The sequence below is a fragment of the Taeniopygia guttata genome, chromosome 27, assembly GCF_048771995.1.
Source record: "Taeniopygia guttata chromosome 27, bTaeGut7.mat, whole genome shotgun sequence".
Taxonomy (NCBI): Eukaryota; Metazoa; Chordata; class Aves; order Passeriformes; family Estrildidae; genus Taeniopygia; species Taeniopygia guttata.
Window position 1 is genome coordinate 2,464,463 of NC_133052.1, and position 14,165 is coordinate 2,478,627.

The following is a 14,165-nucleotide window of genomic DNA, read 5'->3' on the forward strand; positions in this document are numbered from 1 at the left end:
AAATTCAGGTGCCCTCCCCACAGCCCCGCGGTGTCTCCCTCCTTTGCGCTCCTAGCCACACACCTTACCGACCCCCACAGCCCCCACAGAGCCTGGGGAGCTGCCCCGTGCTCCCCCATCCCAGCCCGGGGCAGCCGCGACCGAGAGCTGCGCGGCGGGGGGGGAGGATGCCCCCGAGCCCGGGATGCAGCTGTGGGATGCAGCACCGGGATGCAGCTGCGGGATGCAGCACCGGGATGCAGCACCGGGATGCGCCGCCGCCGTTCCCCCTCCCACTCCGTGCGGGAGCGCGGCGCCGAGGGGGGGTTGGACCGCGGCGGCGCGCGAGCTGCCTTCATCCCCCCCCCTTCCTCCTCCTCCTCCTCTTCCTCCTTCTCCTCCTCCTCCTCCCCGAGCGCGCTCGCACGGCCGGGAGCGGGGACCGGCGGGAGGATGCTGCAGACGGCGGCGGAACCGGGCGGCTGGGCAGGTAGGGCGGCCGGGCTGCCGGTACCGGGGCCGCGGGGCTGGGCTGCGGGCACCGGGAGTTGCGGGCTAAGGAAAGTTGTGGGAGGGGGGAGATGCGCTGGAAAGGCCCCGGGATTCGGGAGCGGGGCCGGATGTTCGCCCGGGGCAGGCGCCGCTCCCCGCGCTCCATCCCGGCGGTACCGGGCAACGGGGCAGGGGCGGCGGGGACGGCGGAACCCCGGCCCCGCTGACCACCCGGAGGGGTCAGGCTCGGAGGGAAACTTCTTGAGCGGAACTTTACCGAGGCCCCGGCGCGGGGCTGAGGTTCCCACGCCGAGCGGAGCCCGCCGGGTGCCGGTAACCCCGGCTCGTCCCCGCCGGGTGCCGGTAACCCCGGCCCGTCCCCGCCGGGTGCCGGTAACCCCGGCACGTCCCCGCCGGGTGCCGGTAACCCCGGCACGTCCCCGCCGGGTGCCGGTAACCCCGGCACCTCCCCGCCGGGTGCCGGTAACCCGGGCTCGTCCCCGCCGGGGTGCGCGCAGCGCGGGGTGCCCGGCGTGGGTGCCCCACGGGTGTGTGCTGCTCTGGGGTCTGCGGCAGCACCTGGGGCTGAGCGGTGTTAGCCCGGGTGTGGGGTGAGTGGTGTTAGCCCGGGTTTGGGGTGAGCGGTGTTAGCCCGGGTGTGGGGCACTGAACTGTGTTAGCCCGGGTTTGGGGTGAGCAGCTCTGGCCCGGGTTTGGGGTGAGCGGTGTTAGCCCGGGTTTGGGGTGAGCAGCTCTGGCCCAGGTTTGGGGTGAGCGGCTCTGGCCCGGGTTTGGTGTGAGCGGCTCTGGCCCGGGTTTGGGGTGAGCGGCTCTGGCCCAGGTTTGGGGTGAGCAGCTCTAGCCCGGGTTTGGGGTGAGTGGCGCTGGCCCGGGTTTGGGGTGAGTGTTGTTAGCCCGGGTTTGGGGTGAGTGGCGCTGGCCCTGTGCCCGGGCTCGTTCTCAGGGCTCCTGGAGCTGCACACATCCGTGCTGGGATGGGGACTGGGGAGCTGTGCTGGGAATGGGGCCGAGGCTCTGGCTGCCTCCGCGGGGACTCTTGGCTCGTAGGGAAAGGACCTTCAGAGAGCTGCACAAAAGCGCTTTCTGCTGCCTGTGGCTCCGGGTGGGAGCAGCAGGATCCCCTGGTCCAGGAACGTGGAGGCAGAAGCAGATTGACCTGGCTCTCCCCTGGCCATTACCAACAGACTTTGCTGTTAACTTGGAGCAGCAGCGAGTTATGGTGGAAGCTTTTAGGGAGTTTGCATCAGGGTGGGCAGGGCTGGGGCTCGCTCTGCCCCAGAGCAAACCCCACGGATCCCGGCACAGGGACGTGCCCGTGCCTGCCCTTGGCAGCGCCGTGGCAGGGCGGTGAGCGCCGATCCTGCTGCATGGGCGTGTGGGAAAACAACATCTTGGCACAAGAGGCTGCGAATTGTTTTCGGAGCAAAATTTCAGAGCGCTGCTTAAAGAGAAGAGATGATTCTCTGTGAAGGTGAGGGGTCTAGAGCCTGGCCTTGCACTCCTGGAGGCTGTTAGGGGCTTCCAGGTTCATTCCCCAGTGTGCAGGGATCAGCTCACTGGCACCTTGCTGCTAGAGCTGCCCCTGCGAGGGCTGGATGTGTCTGTGGGTCCCACAGAGCATGGCAGCACCTCTGCCTTGCAGGGATGAATTTTGGGTGAAAATGTGAGGCCGGAGCTGGCCCTGCCCTGCTCAGCGCTGTGCACACTTTGGCTTCACCCCCTGGTTACCTGGGATGTCCGAGTGGGGAGTGGAGATGTTTGTGAGCTGCTGTGTCTGCCTGTGGGGCACAGTGCCTGAAAACAGCACCAATGGGCAGTGCTACTGTGTGTGACAGCCTGTGCATGAATGAGGCTCTGTCCCAGCTGCCAGCCTGGCTGGGAGTTTCTTCAGCCACCACCATCCAAATCCACCACCACTGACTTTTTTTTAAGTGACTGCAGGTGTTTTCCAATGGAGCATCCAGCCCAGAGGCTTTGCTGAGTGGTGTTTGTCACTTGGGTGGAAGGGCTCCGTGGGGATGGAGGAGCCGTGTTGGTCTCTTGGTGCTGCCAGTGTGATTCTGCCAAGCAGAAACTCTCCTGCCATCTGCAGAGTTCAGGGCAGGGTGAGGATACTGTGTGCTGTGGATTTCCTGCTTGTTCTTTAATCTGCCACGTGCGTTGGAAAAAAGGCTGGTGTGACCCTGGATGTGGCTCTGTCTGTGAGTGCACAGAGCCAGGCTCTGCGTGAGCAGGGCTGTGACATCATGCCAGGCTGTGACTTCCTGCTGGGAGCCTTGTACACGAGCATCCCTGAGCTGGCATCCCTGAGCTGGCACCCCTGAGCTGGCACCCCTGAGCTCCTGTCCCTGAGCTCCTGTCCCTGAGCTGGCATCCCTGAGCTGACATCCCTGAGCTCCCATCCCTGAGCTGGCATCCCTGAGCTGGCATCCCTGAGCTGGCATCCCTGAGCTGGCATCCCTGAGCTGGCACCCCTGAGCTGGCACCCCTGAGCTCCTGTCCCTGAGCTCCTGTCCCTGAGCTGGCATCCCTGAGCTGACATCCCTGAGCTCCCATCCCTGAGCTGGCATCCCTGAGCTGGCATCCCTGAGCTGGCACCCCTGAGCTGGCATCCCTGAGCTGACATCCCTGAGCTCCCATCCCTGAGCTGACATCCCTGAGCTCCCATCCCTGAGCTGGCATCCCTGAGCTGGTATCCCTGAGCTCCCACCCCTGAGCTGGCATCCCTGAGCTCCCATCCCATCCCATCCCATCCCATCCCATCCCATCCCATCCCATCCCATCCCATCCCATCCCATCCCATCCCATCCCATCCCATCCCATCCCATCCCATCCCATCCCATCCCATCCCATCCCATCCCATCCCACCCCATTCTCTGCACTGTTTATGGGAGCTGATGTTCTGCCTGGCGTTCCCAGCTGTCCCAGGACAAGGCTCCTGTCAAAGTGCCAGCAGGGACGTGGACAGGGACAAGGACAGAGCTGGCCCAGCTCATCCTGCCTGCCCCTGCCTGCTGCTCATGCCCATGGGCTGGCAGGATTGGCAGAGCCTGGAGTGATGCTGTGGCCCAGCAGAGCGGCACCAGGAGCTCACCAAAAATACTCCTTGAGTATTTCCCCGGCACCCTCAGACTTTGGCTCCCAGAGGAACCCTGGTCTCTGGGCTCTTATTTGTTATATTTCTGGGGATCTTCCTCTTGTTTGGCTTTTCTCTAATGTTTCTGGGGGGATCGATGGATTTCTACGAGTGCACAGCACAGGTTTGCTATTGAACAAGGACCTTTGCACAGATGTTCCCAATGCAGCACTGGATATGTCAGTCACATCGCTTTACACTTGAATTTCCAGGGCTAAAAGCAAACCTGCCATAGAAGCACTGGACAGTCTCCAAAACGTGCCAGACTTACACATTAAAAGGACAAAAATTCCCTTTCCGAGCCCTGCAGCCCTTCCAACTGCCTCTCCTCAGCTCAGTCGGACTGGAGTTTGAGCGTTCCAAAGCCAGAGCCCTCAGTTCTGCAGCTCCTTAATCATTTCTAGGGATGATAAAAATGCAAAAATGTGCTCCCAGAGCAGAATAATGAAGCCCATGAGGGTCTATTTGTCAATTTAGCAACGATATTGTGATGTACAAAGGCTGTTTCTTAGTATGATGTTCTGAGATTGCCTCCAAAATAGCACCATAATTTCTGTGTCAGAAAGCCCCTGTCAGGAATTATGTCTGTGCTCTCAAGGAAACCCAGGCTGCAGCTGCAGCGCAACAACTGCTCTATTTCTCTTAGAAATACAACAATTTACTTGCCAGTCATCAAAGGGAACCTGCAGGTTTAGGAGCCATGAGCCACTCTGTGAGCACGGGATGCCCCAGCTCCCATGGGAGCTTCCCTGGTGCTCCCTGGTGCAGGTGTTGGTATTTCAGAGGCATCAGGGTGCCCGTGTGCCCAGCCTGGCTGCGCCCTGGCCATGGCAGCAGGGCTGGCACAGGCACTCCAGGCTGGGGGGAGCTTTGCTCTCATGTCCGTGGGGCAGAGTGGGTGTTTCCCCAGCGCTCCTGCCTTCCCAGGGGCTGAAGGCACAGAGAATCCCTCGCTGTCAGAGGGCCCTTTATGGTGATTTTTTTATAAACTCCACCACTTTTCCCCCTGCAATGTAAACAGGCTTTTCCCCAGGATGGATTCTGGGCAGGGTGCCAGGGAGAGGGGCTGGTGGTGGGTTTGGGGTGGGGGGCCCTGCAGGGGTGGGCCCGGGAGGAGTCCTGGTCACAGGGGAGGGTTCTGGGGGAGCCTGGCTCTGCTGAGGGCTCCCAGCCCTTGATACCACACTGATCTGTGCTGCTTTCAAATGGGAACGTTCCCGAGTCGTGATTTTCCCTGGCCTAATTATGGAATTTTTTTAATTAGTTGATAAGAAAGATCACTGGGAAGTTGCAAAGGAAACATTTTGAGGTGAAGCCCTAATCTGTGCCTGTGTCTGCCTGGAGTCAGGAGCTGCTCCAGCTGCTGGACCCTGGGCTCAGGGTGCTGAGGGGACTGGGCATCCCTGCTGCTTCCTTTGGTGAGGTTCTGGATTCCTCTGGCCAACAGGTTTGGTCCTGGCAGCGCTGTGCCAGCCCTGCTCACTCCTCTGCCTCGTGCTCAGCGGTCAGGGGATGAGCTGGGGCCTCTGTTGGGAATCAGGCTGCTGCCACTCTGTCTCCAGTTTGAGTGTTTCTGCTTCTGATCTGGCCACTGGCTCTTGCTCTGCATCAGGGGGGTGAAGGAACTGTTGAATGGGGGGTGGCTTTTGCCTCTGTAAGATCATAGGGGGGTTCTCATCTTCCTATCACCTCCCAGTTCTCAGAGAACTCTGCTGCCTTGGAACTGGGGACTGCCCTGGGGACATCTTTGGTCACATGGGAAAGAGCTAAGAGCTTTTTGGAGGATATTTTCCCTTTATCTGAAGCAGGAGAGATGTGGAACCAATGACTTGCCTCTTGCCAGTTGCCACTTGGCTCTTGCTGGTGCTGCTGTGATGCTGCCCTGGGTGTCCCTGCCATGACCAGGACCAACGTGGCAGAGATGCCAATGGCCACCACTGGCGGTGACTGGAAACCAGCAGAGCAGGACCCTAGCCTCCGTTTTTTTGTGGATGTGGGTAATTTCTGGCACATTTTTGGGGCTTGGGGTTTTTTTTTTCCCAAATTTTGTGTGTGATTTGCTGCCCTTGGCCTCCTCGGCCCAGGGGATGTGGCGTCTCCGCTGTTTGTCTTGGTGGGAAGCGCCACTGCTCCGTGTTTGAAGGGCTGAAGGCACAGAGCCGGTCTGTGCACTGGGCTGGAGCCTCTTCTGAGGAGCCTGAAAGGCTTGTAGGAAAAAAAACCATAAAAATCCCTAACAAGGGAAGCTTGTTATGGAGCCAGCAGGAGACTGGGAGCGGCACAGAGCGGCTGCTGGCCGGGCTGGGGGGCAGAGCTGGGGTGGGGCAGAGCTGGGGTGGGGCAGAGCTGGGGGGCGGCAGTGGCACCCCCAGGGCAGGTTCCTGCACCCCAGAGTCCTCCCACCCAGTGCTGCCTGTGCTTCGTCTCACGCAAGGCCAGAGCCTATAAATATCCCAACTCCAAATTTTCAAGAAGTATTAGGAACTCTCCAGGCTTATTTTTGAGAGCTGTTACGAAAGGGCTTTAGCGGATTAAAGCTCTCCCAGATTAATCTGTGCTCAGGAAGGGCAGTGCCAGTGATGCAGGGGGTTCACCCTGACTCCTGGGCTCCCCATCTTGCTGGGAGATGGGGCAACGGGCAGCACTTCCACAGAGCCATATTTCCAGTCCCCCACTTCTCCCAAACCCCACTGAGCCCCCCAGACCCGGCCATCATCTGTAGTGCTGCAGGTTTGCACAGGTCAGTGTCAAATTTATGTGCCCTCTGGTTTCCAGAGGAGGTAATTAGCCAACAGGTGCAATAACAATTTAATTAGTGTGTCAAATAAGTGAGCCAGTTGTGGTGCTGAGCACGCTGTGCCTTTGGAGGAGTCTTCTCAAGGGCTGGGGATATGCCAGATGGGAAAATAGCAATTCCCTTGTCCAGGCTGGGGTCTGTCCATCCTGGGTCAGTGCAGGAGCTCACTCCTGGCCAGGAGCTGCTGCAGAGCTCGGGGAGGGACCTTGGACTGGCACTGCAGGGTTCACACCTGTGCCAGAATCTCGCCTTCCTGGCCAGATGTGGAGGGAGATGATGACTTTTGTGCTTCATGACCACTGCAAGCACAAAGCAGTGCCAGAATCTGGGGACAGGATGGGCACTGACTGATGCTGGCTTCGGCAGAGGATGAGTCAAAGGGGTTTAGAGACACTGCTGCAGTGCCAGTGCTGCTCCACAGGCATGGGGCTCTCACCCAGGGACGTGCCAAGGTGGGTTCTGGTGGCAGAAAACCATCTCCAGCACCTGCTGGCTCTTGGCATCTGCTTGGTGCTGGGAAAGCTTTCCAGTTTGTCCTTGGGAGCACTTCTCCTCCTAAGGACTTGGGCAACCCTCTGGCCAGAACACGGTGGTGTGTGGCAGTGAGATGCTGGCAGGTGCCAGGATGCCCCTGAATGCCCCAGGAGCAGCTCCCCACTGCCCACCCACCCCTGGCTGGCCAAGGAGCTTTTTCTTCTGCCAGTGGTGGGACCCAACCCCTGTGCAGCCCCAGCTGAGGGACTGCTGGCTGTGGAGTGACAGAAAATGCAGGATGCAGGATCCCTGGAGGGTCAGGGTGCTGTGATGCTGTGGTCCCAGGCAGGGTCCCTACTAGGTGTGCCACCCCATGGGGAGAGGCACTGCTCGGTGGTGAATCCCCTGCTGTTATCACTGATAAACAGCTGCCCCTTTGCACAGGAATCCTATTTTGGCTGGGGGTGGAGCAAAGCGTGGCTGGTCCCAGGGGGCTCATGCAGATGGGGGGATGGGTCTGTTGGAAGGTGGTCTCAGGTCCTGAGGTGTCAAAGATCACCCTGGGTTGTGGGGTGGCTTCGTGTGGTGGAAAAGTCTCTCCTCCAACCCTTGCTCAGCAGCTCAGGCAGAGGCACACACACACCCTGACATCCTCTCTGACTCCCGACTGCTTCTTCTCTCCCCGCCCAGGGCTGCTGCTGTCTTTTATATGGTACATTACGTGTTACATGGTTACAGTTTTTCCCCAATGCCCATTACCTATATTAAATGGTGCCTTTCTACTCTAAACCAATCTGTGAGTGCCAACATCACCAAGAACATGGAGGCAAGGAAGAAGAAAGAGGGAGGACAGGGCAGGCCCAAATCCCTTCATCTTAAAACCTCTGACCCCCATGTACAAAACCAAAACCCCCCTGTACAGCACTCAAAAATTCTTCCCTCTACTTTGTAACTAGTTCTACTGTAATATCTAAACTTTTGTGACTTCTTGTTCTTCCTGCAAGGTTGGTAAATCGTTCCATGGTTAAAACCCAAAATCACAGCTGTTTCCAGCTGCCTGCCAGGGTCTCAAATGCTTCTGACCTGGGCCTGGAACCTCCAAAATGTCTGAGGGACATTTTGGGTTCCAACAGTGAGGGGCTGCAGAGGGTTGTGCATGGCCCTGCTGGGACAGTGACTCTGCCCCCAGCACGGGGTTCTCATGGCAGGCAGGGTCACAAAGATGCCTCTGTGGAAGATTTGGCCTCGCCCTGCCTGCCCTGGCTCCAGCAGAGCTTTGATGGGTGTAAATCAGCAACAGAGAGCAGGAAACCCTGCAGAACCCAGACCCAGCAGCTCAGGGCTCTCCCCCTCTCACCACCGAGCCCCATCCTGCTGTGGGATCAGGCACTGGCCCACTGTGCCCACTGCCAAGCTGTGTGCCAAAAATCCTGCCTTTCTTCACCTGCTGACAAGACGTTGGAAAAGGGAGAATTCTTTAAAACACAAAACAAATAAAATTAGGTCTTCTGGTAAGGGATTAAATGGGGGCCCTCAGCTGTATTTATAGAAGGTTCAAAAGTAAATCTGTTTCCAGACTGAATAAATATTTTGCTCAGGCAGGCACGATCTTCAGTTCATCTGTCTTGCAAAGACTTGAGTGAGAGGGGAATTGATTTTCTCCAGCCTGAACAAGGCAAGCGCCTCTCAGACCCAGATAGAGAGTGAAGTCCCATTATCGGCTGAAATGGGGAAGCAGCTGGGAAATCATTAAAGAGAAAGCAAAGACAAAGCTGCTTTAGGGAGGTGACAATTTGCTGGGGCTGCCACCCCTGACACGGCTTTGGGGCTGTGTCGCTCTGCGCCATCAGAGAGTTTGGTGGCACTGGGTGACCATTTGGCAGCATCAGCAGCAGCTGCCCGTGGAGATGGGAGCGGCTGGCACCTGGCACTGCTTGTGTGACCGCACAGCTCCATGCATGGGGGAGCCTGTGAGTGGCTCAGCTCGCCCCCTGGATGGAGGGGGATCCAACCAGGTGTGGTGGCAGTGCCAAGGACATTGACCTCACTCTCCACTCCTGCACGGGTCACCTGGAGGTGCGGACACGCCGACAGCCAGCTCAGCGCTGCCGGACAGGGGTCAGCCAGGGCTGGATCTGCTCTCACATTCGGGTTTCTGCACTCAAACCCCTGCCGTGCTGTGGCTGCCCTGTCTGCAAGGATGAGAGGCAATCCTGGCACATCCCTGTCACTGTCCCCAGCCTGCAGGATGCAGCCATTCTCATGGTCCTCGGGCTGATGCAGTGGTCCGGGCAGAGGTTCCTCTGGCAGCGATCACCCCAGCACTGGGGTTACAGCACAATTCCAGCCCAAAGAGCTTCTTAGTTTGGCACCTGGTGTTTGCAGACATCAGGTACGGCCAAGACAAGAGCTCAGAGCTCTGCTCTGAGCACGGCAGCTGCTGGGCCAGTGCCAGGGTGGTGTGAGCTGAGCTGCCAGGGCTGCTGGGGCTGCCCAGCTCCCCACAGCTGCAGCGCTCCCCTTGCCTTTTCCCAGGTCAGAAAGGAACCAATAAAAGGGAGAATGAGGAACAAGCCAAAGCCCATGGCAGTCTTTTCCAGCTTCTTCTCCCTGTTTTCCATGGCAGAACTACATCAAACAGACGTTTGCCTGCAAGAAGGTCCCCAGCCCCAGGTGGGTGCCTGGAGCTGGGACGCCGTGAGGCAGCGGTGGCGGTACCTGGCGAGGGTTTGCTGTGTGAGCTCTGTCCGCCCCGCACTAAAAAAGGCACAAAATGAGCAAAATTATGCGCTGAGTCACTAATCGTTCACCCGCTGCTTTAGTCACCAGTGCTCCCACACCGGGGACGTTTGCTGAGGGGGCACAAACTGAAGTGTCACCGCCTTGAACGGATGTGGCTGAAGGCAGCGAAGAGCTCCTGCTGCATGCACAGCTTCTGACACCAGCCACACCATTGGGCTCCACGGCCACGGGAGCTGCTCAATTAATGACAGCTCCCTGATGAATGCGCTGATTTACCGTGGCCGTGTGCTGTGGCGCCGGGGCTGCTGCGTGCGGAGGTGGTGGCAGCGGAGCAGCTGCTCCCATGTCCCGTGACAGCCCGGGTCACTGTCCTGGGCTCTGTCCTCCCACGGGCATCGCAGCTCCTGCCAGGGACATGGGCTGCTGCTCCGTGGGTGCTGCTGCTCCGTGGGTGCTGCTGCTCCGTGGGTGCTGCTGCTCCGTGGGTGCTGCTCCATGGGTGGCACCTCCTGCTCGGGGTAGTGGGGCTGAGCCGGGGGGCTCTGTGCCTCAGTTTCCCGTCTGTCGGTGCTCCCCAGTGCCCCCCACCCTACACCGGGCTGTTTTAGGCGTGTAACCCGCCGTGCCGGAGCCAAGTGTGTGTGAAGGAGCCTGTCTCAGCGCAGGGAAGAGCCATAAAGGGCCTATTTATGGAGCTGGCTCCTCACAGTGTTTTCAGACACAGCCCTCGCATGTTTTCATAGCAGCAACGCCTCCAGCTCTCGCCAGCTCCAGTGCTGCTGAGCCTCTCGCCGCTGTGCCCCGCAGGCCCAGGGGAGCTGGGAGCCCTGGCACTGGGCTGGGCACTGCAGGGCTTCCCCTTGGCACCCCGGCCCCGCCGCAGCGCCGGGGCAGCTCCTGGGGCCGTGCCTTGGCCGCCTCTCGCGTCCTGGCGGCGAGCTGGCACCGTGCCCCCGCAGGGACACGCCTGGACCCTTGGCACAGATGGGCTCTTTGCAGCCTTGTCAGCAGCCCCTTTGCCTGGGGTACCTCACCACCACGTTTCCCGTTCCCTGGGATTTGCTGGCGGGCAGCAGGGAGCACAGCTGGAGGCCCTGGGAATGCCCTAAGGACGGACCAGCCTCTGTCCTGCCCGTGGCCCTGTGCTGCTGCTCACTGCTCAAACGTGCAGTCGATGTCAGCCCGGCTCTGTCCTGCCCCTGTGCCAGGCACTGGTGACAGCGTGGCAGCCACTGCGGTGGCAGTAGTGGCAGTGTCACGCACGTGTGGGAGGCAGGTGAGCAGGGAGGGAGCAGGGAGAGCTCTGCTGCTCAGGAGGGAGCAGGAGTGGGGCTGTCTCCTGGCAGGGAGACAAGTACCTTTTCATGAGTCCATTCTGGAATTCCTTTCAAGCAGGAACGCTCACCCACCCGAGCTCGTTCAATAACGTCAGTGGTGCTGCCCAAATAAATAGTCCAGCTGCCACCTGCACCGCCAGCCAGCCCTCACTGCCCTCTGGGAGCAGAGCTTTCCCAGTCTCAGTGCTTCTCTCCTGACACCAGCACCTCCAGCACAGCACAGATTCTCCCACTGCAGCAACTGGGCTCCAGCAGCTTCATCCCAGCGCTGCAGGAGCAAGGCAGGGAGTCCTGGGGCTGGCAGGAGCCGGGAGCTGGGAGAGGAGTGGAGAAACCAAACCGTGGGGAGAGGAGGGAATGAATCCAGGCCGTGCTCGTCACTGAACTGATTAAACCCGAGCTCTGAGACTCTTCTGTCCTCTAGCCAGTGAGCAGTGTATAACTTCATTACTCCACATTCAGGAGACACTGAGGGATGTGGGCAATTCATTATCATCTGTCCCATTTCATTTCCCTGCCTGTCAGCTCTGGCATCCTGGTGTTCCCAGGCAAATCGGGGTTTGTTTCAAGGTGTGAACTGAGGCTGAAAGCCAATGCTCCTGCAGCACAGCTCTGGACAGGACCCTTGCACCCCCATCACTCTTGGGGACCCCCCAGCAGCACCTCGGGGGGCTCGGGGATTTTGTGCCACCCCTGGGTGTGGCACCACCATCACCAAGCTCAAGGCTTTAGGGGCTTAACTTCAGAGCTGCCACTGTCAGCAGGGACCTCAGGTGCCTGGGGACCCCCAACCCTCAGCTGAGGGGAATGCAGAAGTGAGGGGTGGTTTTAACCTGGTTTCTGATGCCTCTCTTCCCGATACTCTGGTGCTATTGTCCAATATCAGACAGATCCTTCCTGCTGCCCGCCTGGGGACACCAGGGAGCTCCTCCCCAGCCCCAGGGCAGCAGCAGTGGGTCCTGCTTGCCTCAGATCCTGGTGACTAATTGCTCTGCAAAGAGCATTTCTCACAAGTTTCTTTCATAAGAAATGATAACAAGGCTTTGATTTAGCTCTTCTTTTCCTTTCTTCCTGTCTTTTTTTCTCCCTTCCTACCCCAAATGCAGAAGCCCCTTTGATCGTGTGGGTTCAGGCTCCATAACAAGCATCTCTGTTTGTGTCGGGGAATTGTCAGTGTGGTAACATGACAGCACAGTCTCCTTGTCACCTCACACACAATGAATTATTCCTTCCACTCTTTCTTTGCACCATCTCTGGGATAAATTACTGCTCCCAGATGGGCTTGTCACCCAGCAAAGCATCCTTAGCCTCTGAGATGATCCCTGCCCAGCATGGAGTGCCGGCCACTGTGGCTCACCCAAGGCTGCAGCAAAACGCTGGAGTGGGGAATTGTCAGCCTAGCTTGAAAGCAAATCGCTTTGCCAATTTATTTTCTTTCTTGTGTATGAACATATTTTCCTTAAAGGGATGCTGTCACATTAAATATGGAGCTGCCAACTGCAGGCATTAAAAAATCATGGGTCGTCCCATTTTTCTTCTTCCCACTCTAAATTCTGAGCAAACAATAAATTGGGGGTTCTTTTTACTTGTCATTTGTCTTTCAGCTCGAGATGCTTTTGCAAACTTTCCCCAGCAGCTGGGAGGTTTGGGAGCTTCAGCAGCATGGCAAGTGCTGTGGAACTGGGGCAGGTGGGGCTGGCAGTGGGGTGGCCCCTCAGCCACGTCGGGGTGTCCGGCTGTCCCTGGGCTCATCTTCCCCAGGGCAGACCCAGAGCAGTCCTGGTGCTCAGGAGCCTCCCCTCCCACCACAGCTGATGGGACTGAGCCATTGCTGGAAAGGAAATCTTCCCCAAATCTGTCTGTGAACGGTGTTCACTGTCAACAAGCTGCCTGTCACTTTGTCACATCTCCTGTGACAGATACAGGAAGTCCTTTTCAGCCTTTATGCTTCCAATCCCCTTTTTTTAGGGAAAGTAATTAAAGTAGTTTTGTTGCACTTTGACAAAGTGCCTTGCTGAGCTGGGGAATGGAATCAGGCATTTGTCACACGGAACAACTTTACGGCAGCTTTTGGAACGTGTGTCTGATGGATCTGGGATGGGAGCATGTCTGACCTGGTATCAGGTATCAGAAATCTCTCATATATGAGAGATCTCATTGAAAACAAGTTCCAGATGGGTCTGGGTCAGTGCTTTCCCTTTTTTTCTGCTGCAACAAATCTCCCTCCCACAGCTGCAGGTAGGGGTAAGTCTCTTGCTAGTCTTTAATTTCAAAGAAAAATCTCTTCCAAATCGGTACTGTATTGCAGCCTCACAGCTCAGCGGGGCTCAGCTGCCCCCCAGCCCCACCACGTGGGCTCCAGAGCCTCCCCCAGCAGGGTGTTTGATAACATTGATTTTAATAAAGCTCTGGGCTTGTTTTGATGGACGGATCCAAAGCACTACATGGATTTAAACAGATCCCGTTGCAAATATCTCTATCTGATACCCCTGGCGTGACCGGACTGCAAATGTCACTTGCTTAGCACTATCAAATATTTAATTTGGGTTGTAATAGAGGAGCCTTTGAGAGCTCCAGCTTAAGCTGGAGGTCTCCTGTTAGCCAGCAGCTCTCCACAAACTCACTTAAAAGCCAATTTCTGCCCTGAAAAGCTCCTGACGCAGATGTGGGAGTGAGGAGAGCTGGGAGGGGAGACAGTGCCCACCTCTGCTGTGGGACCTGCTGGAACCTGCTCATCACTGTAAGTGCTCGTGGTGGGTGGGGGAAGGGGATGGGCAATGCCATCCCATCATGTCTGTGCCAATGTTGGTGACGTTGTGTGTCCAGTGGCACTGCTGCTGACCCTGCTGTCGGTGCCTCCAGTGGGGGTGGCAGCTCCCCAGGAGATGGCCTGCATCCCATTCTGGATCCTGCACTTGTGGAAAATAATCTTTTCTGAGAACAGCGAGGGGAGCACGAGGTGCTGCTGGGGCTCAGAGCCTCCCTGTGCATCGCCTGCTTCTCTGTGTTTTATTTCCCAAGAGAGCACAGTGGCTCTGTGAGACGTGGCTCTGCCCTAACCTTGGTGCTGGCCACAAGAATCCTGCAGGATGCTGTGACCTTGTCAGGTTCTCCTGATCCAGCAGAGAGGCTGGGGGTGATGAATTGTGGAGCCTCAGTCCTTCCTCTCCCACTGCTCCCTACACAC

General features: G+C 58.0%; 1 protein-coding gene across 3 annotated transcripts in view; it reads left to right on the plus strand.

Annotated features, from left to right (window-relative positions):
- Positions 1–260: 260 nt before the first annotated feature.
- Positions 261–14,165, plus strand: part of ZNF385C (zinc finger protein 385C) — a 59,270-nt gene continuing 45,365 nt past the window's right edge. The window contains exon 1 of one of the 3 annotated variants that reach the window (XM_041721561.2): positions 261–469. In XM_041721561.2, coding sequence (XP_041577495.2) covers positions 433–469 — 37 coding nt within the window. In that variant the 5' untranslated portion in view covers positions 261–432. The remainder of the gene's footprint in view (positions 470–14,165) is intronic. The other 2 variants (XM_030256249.4, XM_041721562.2) reach the window with 2 other exon arrangements.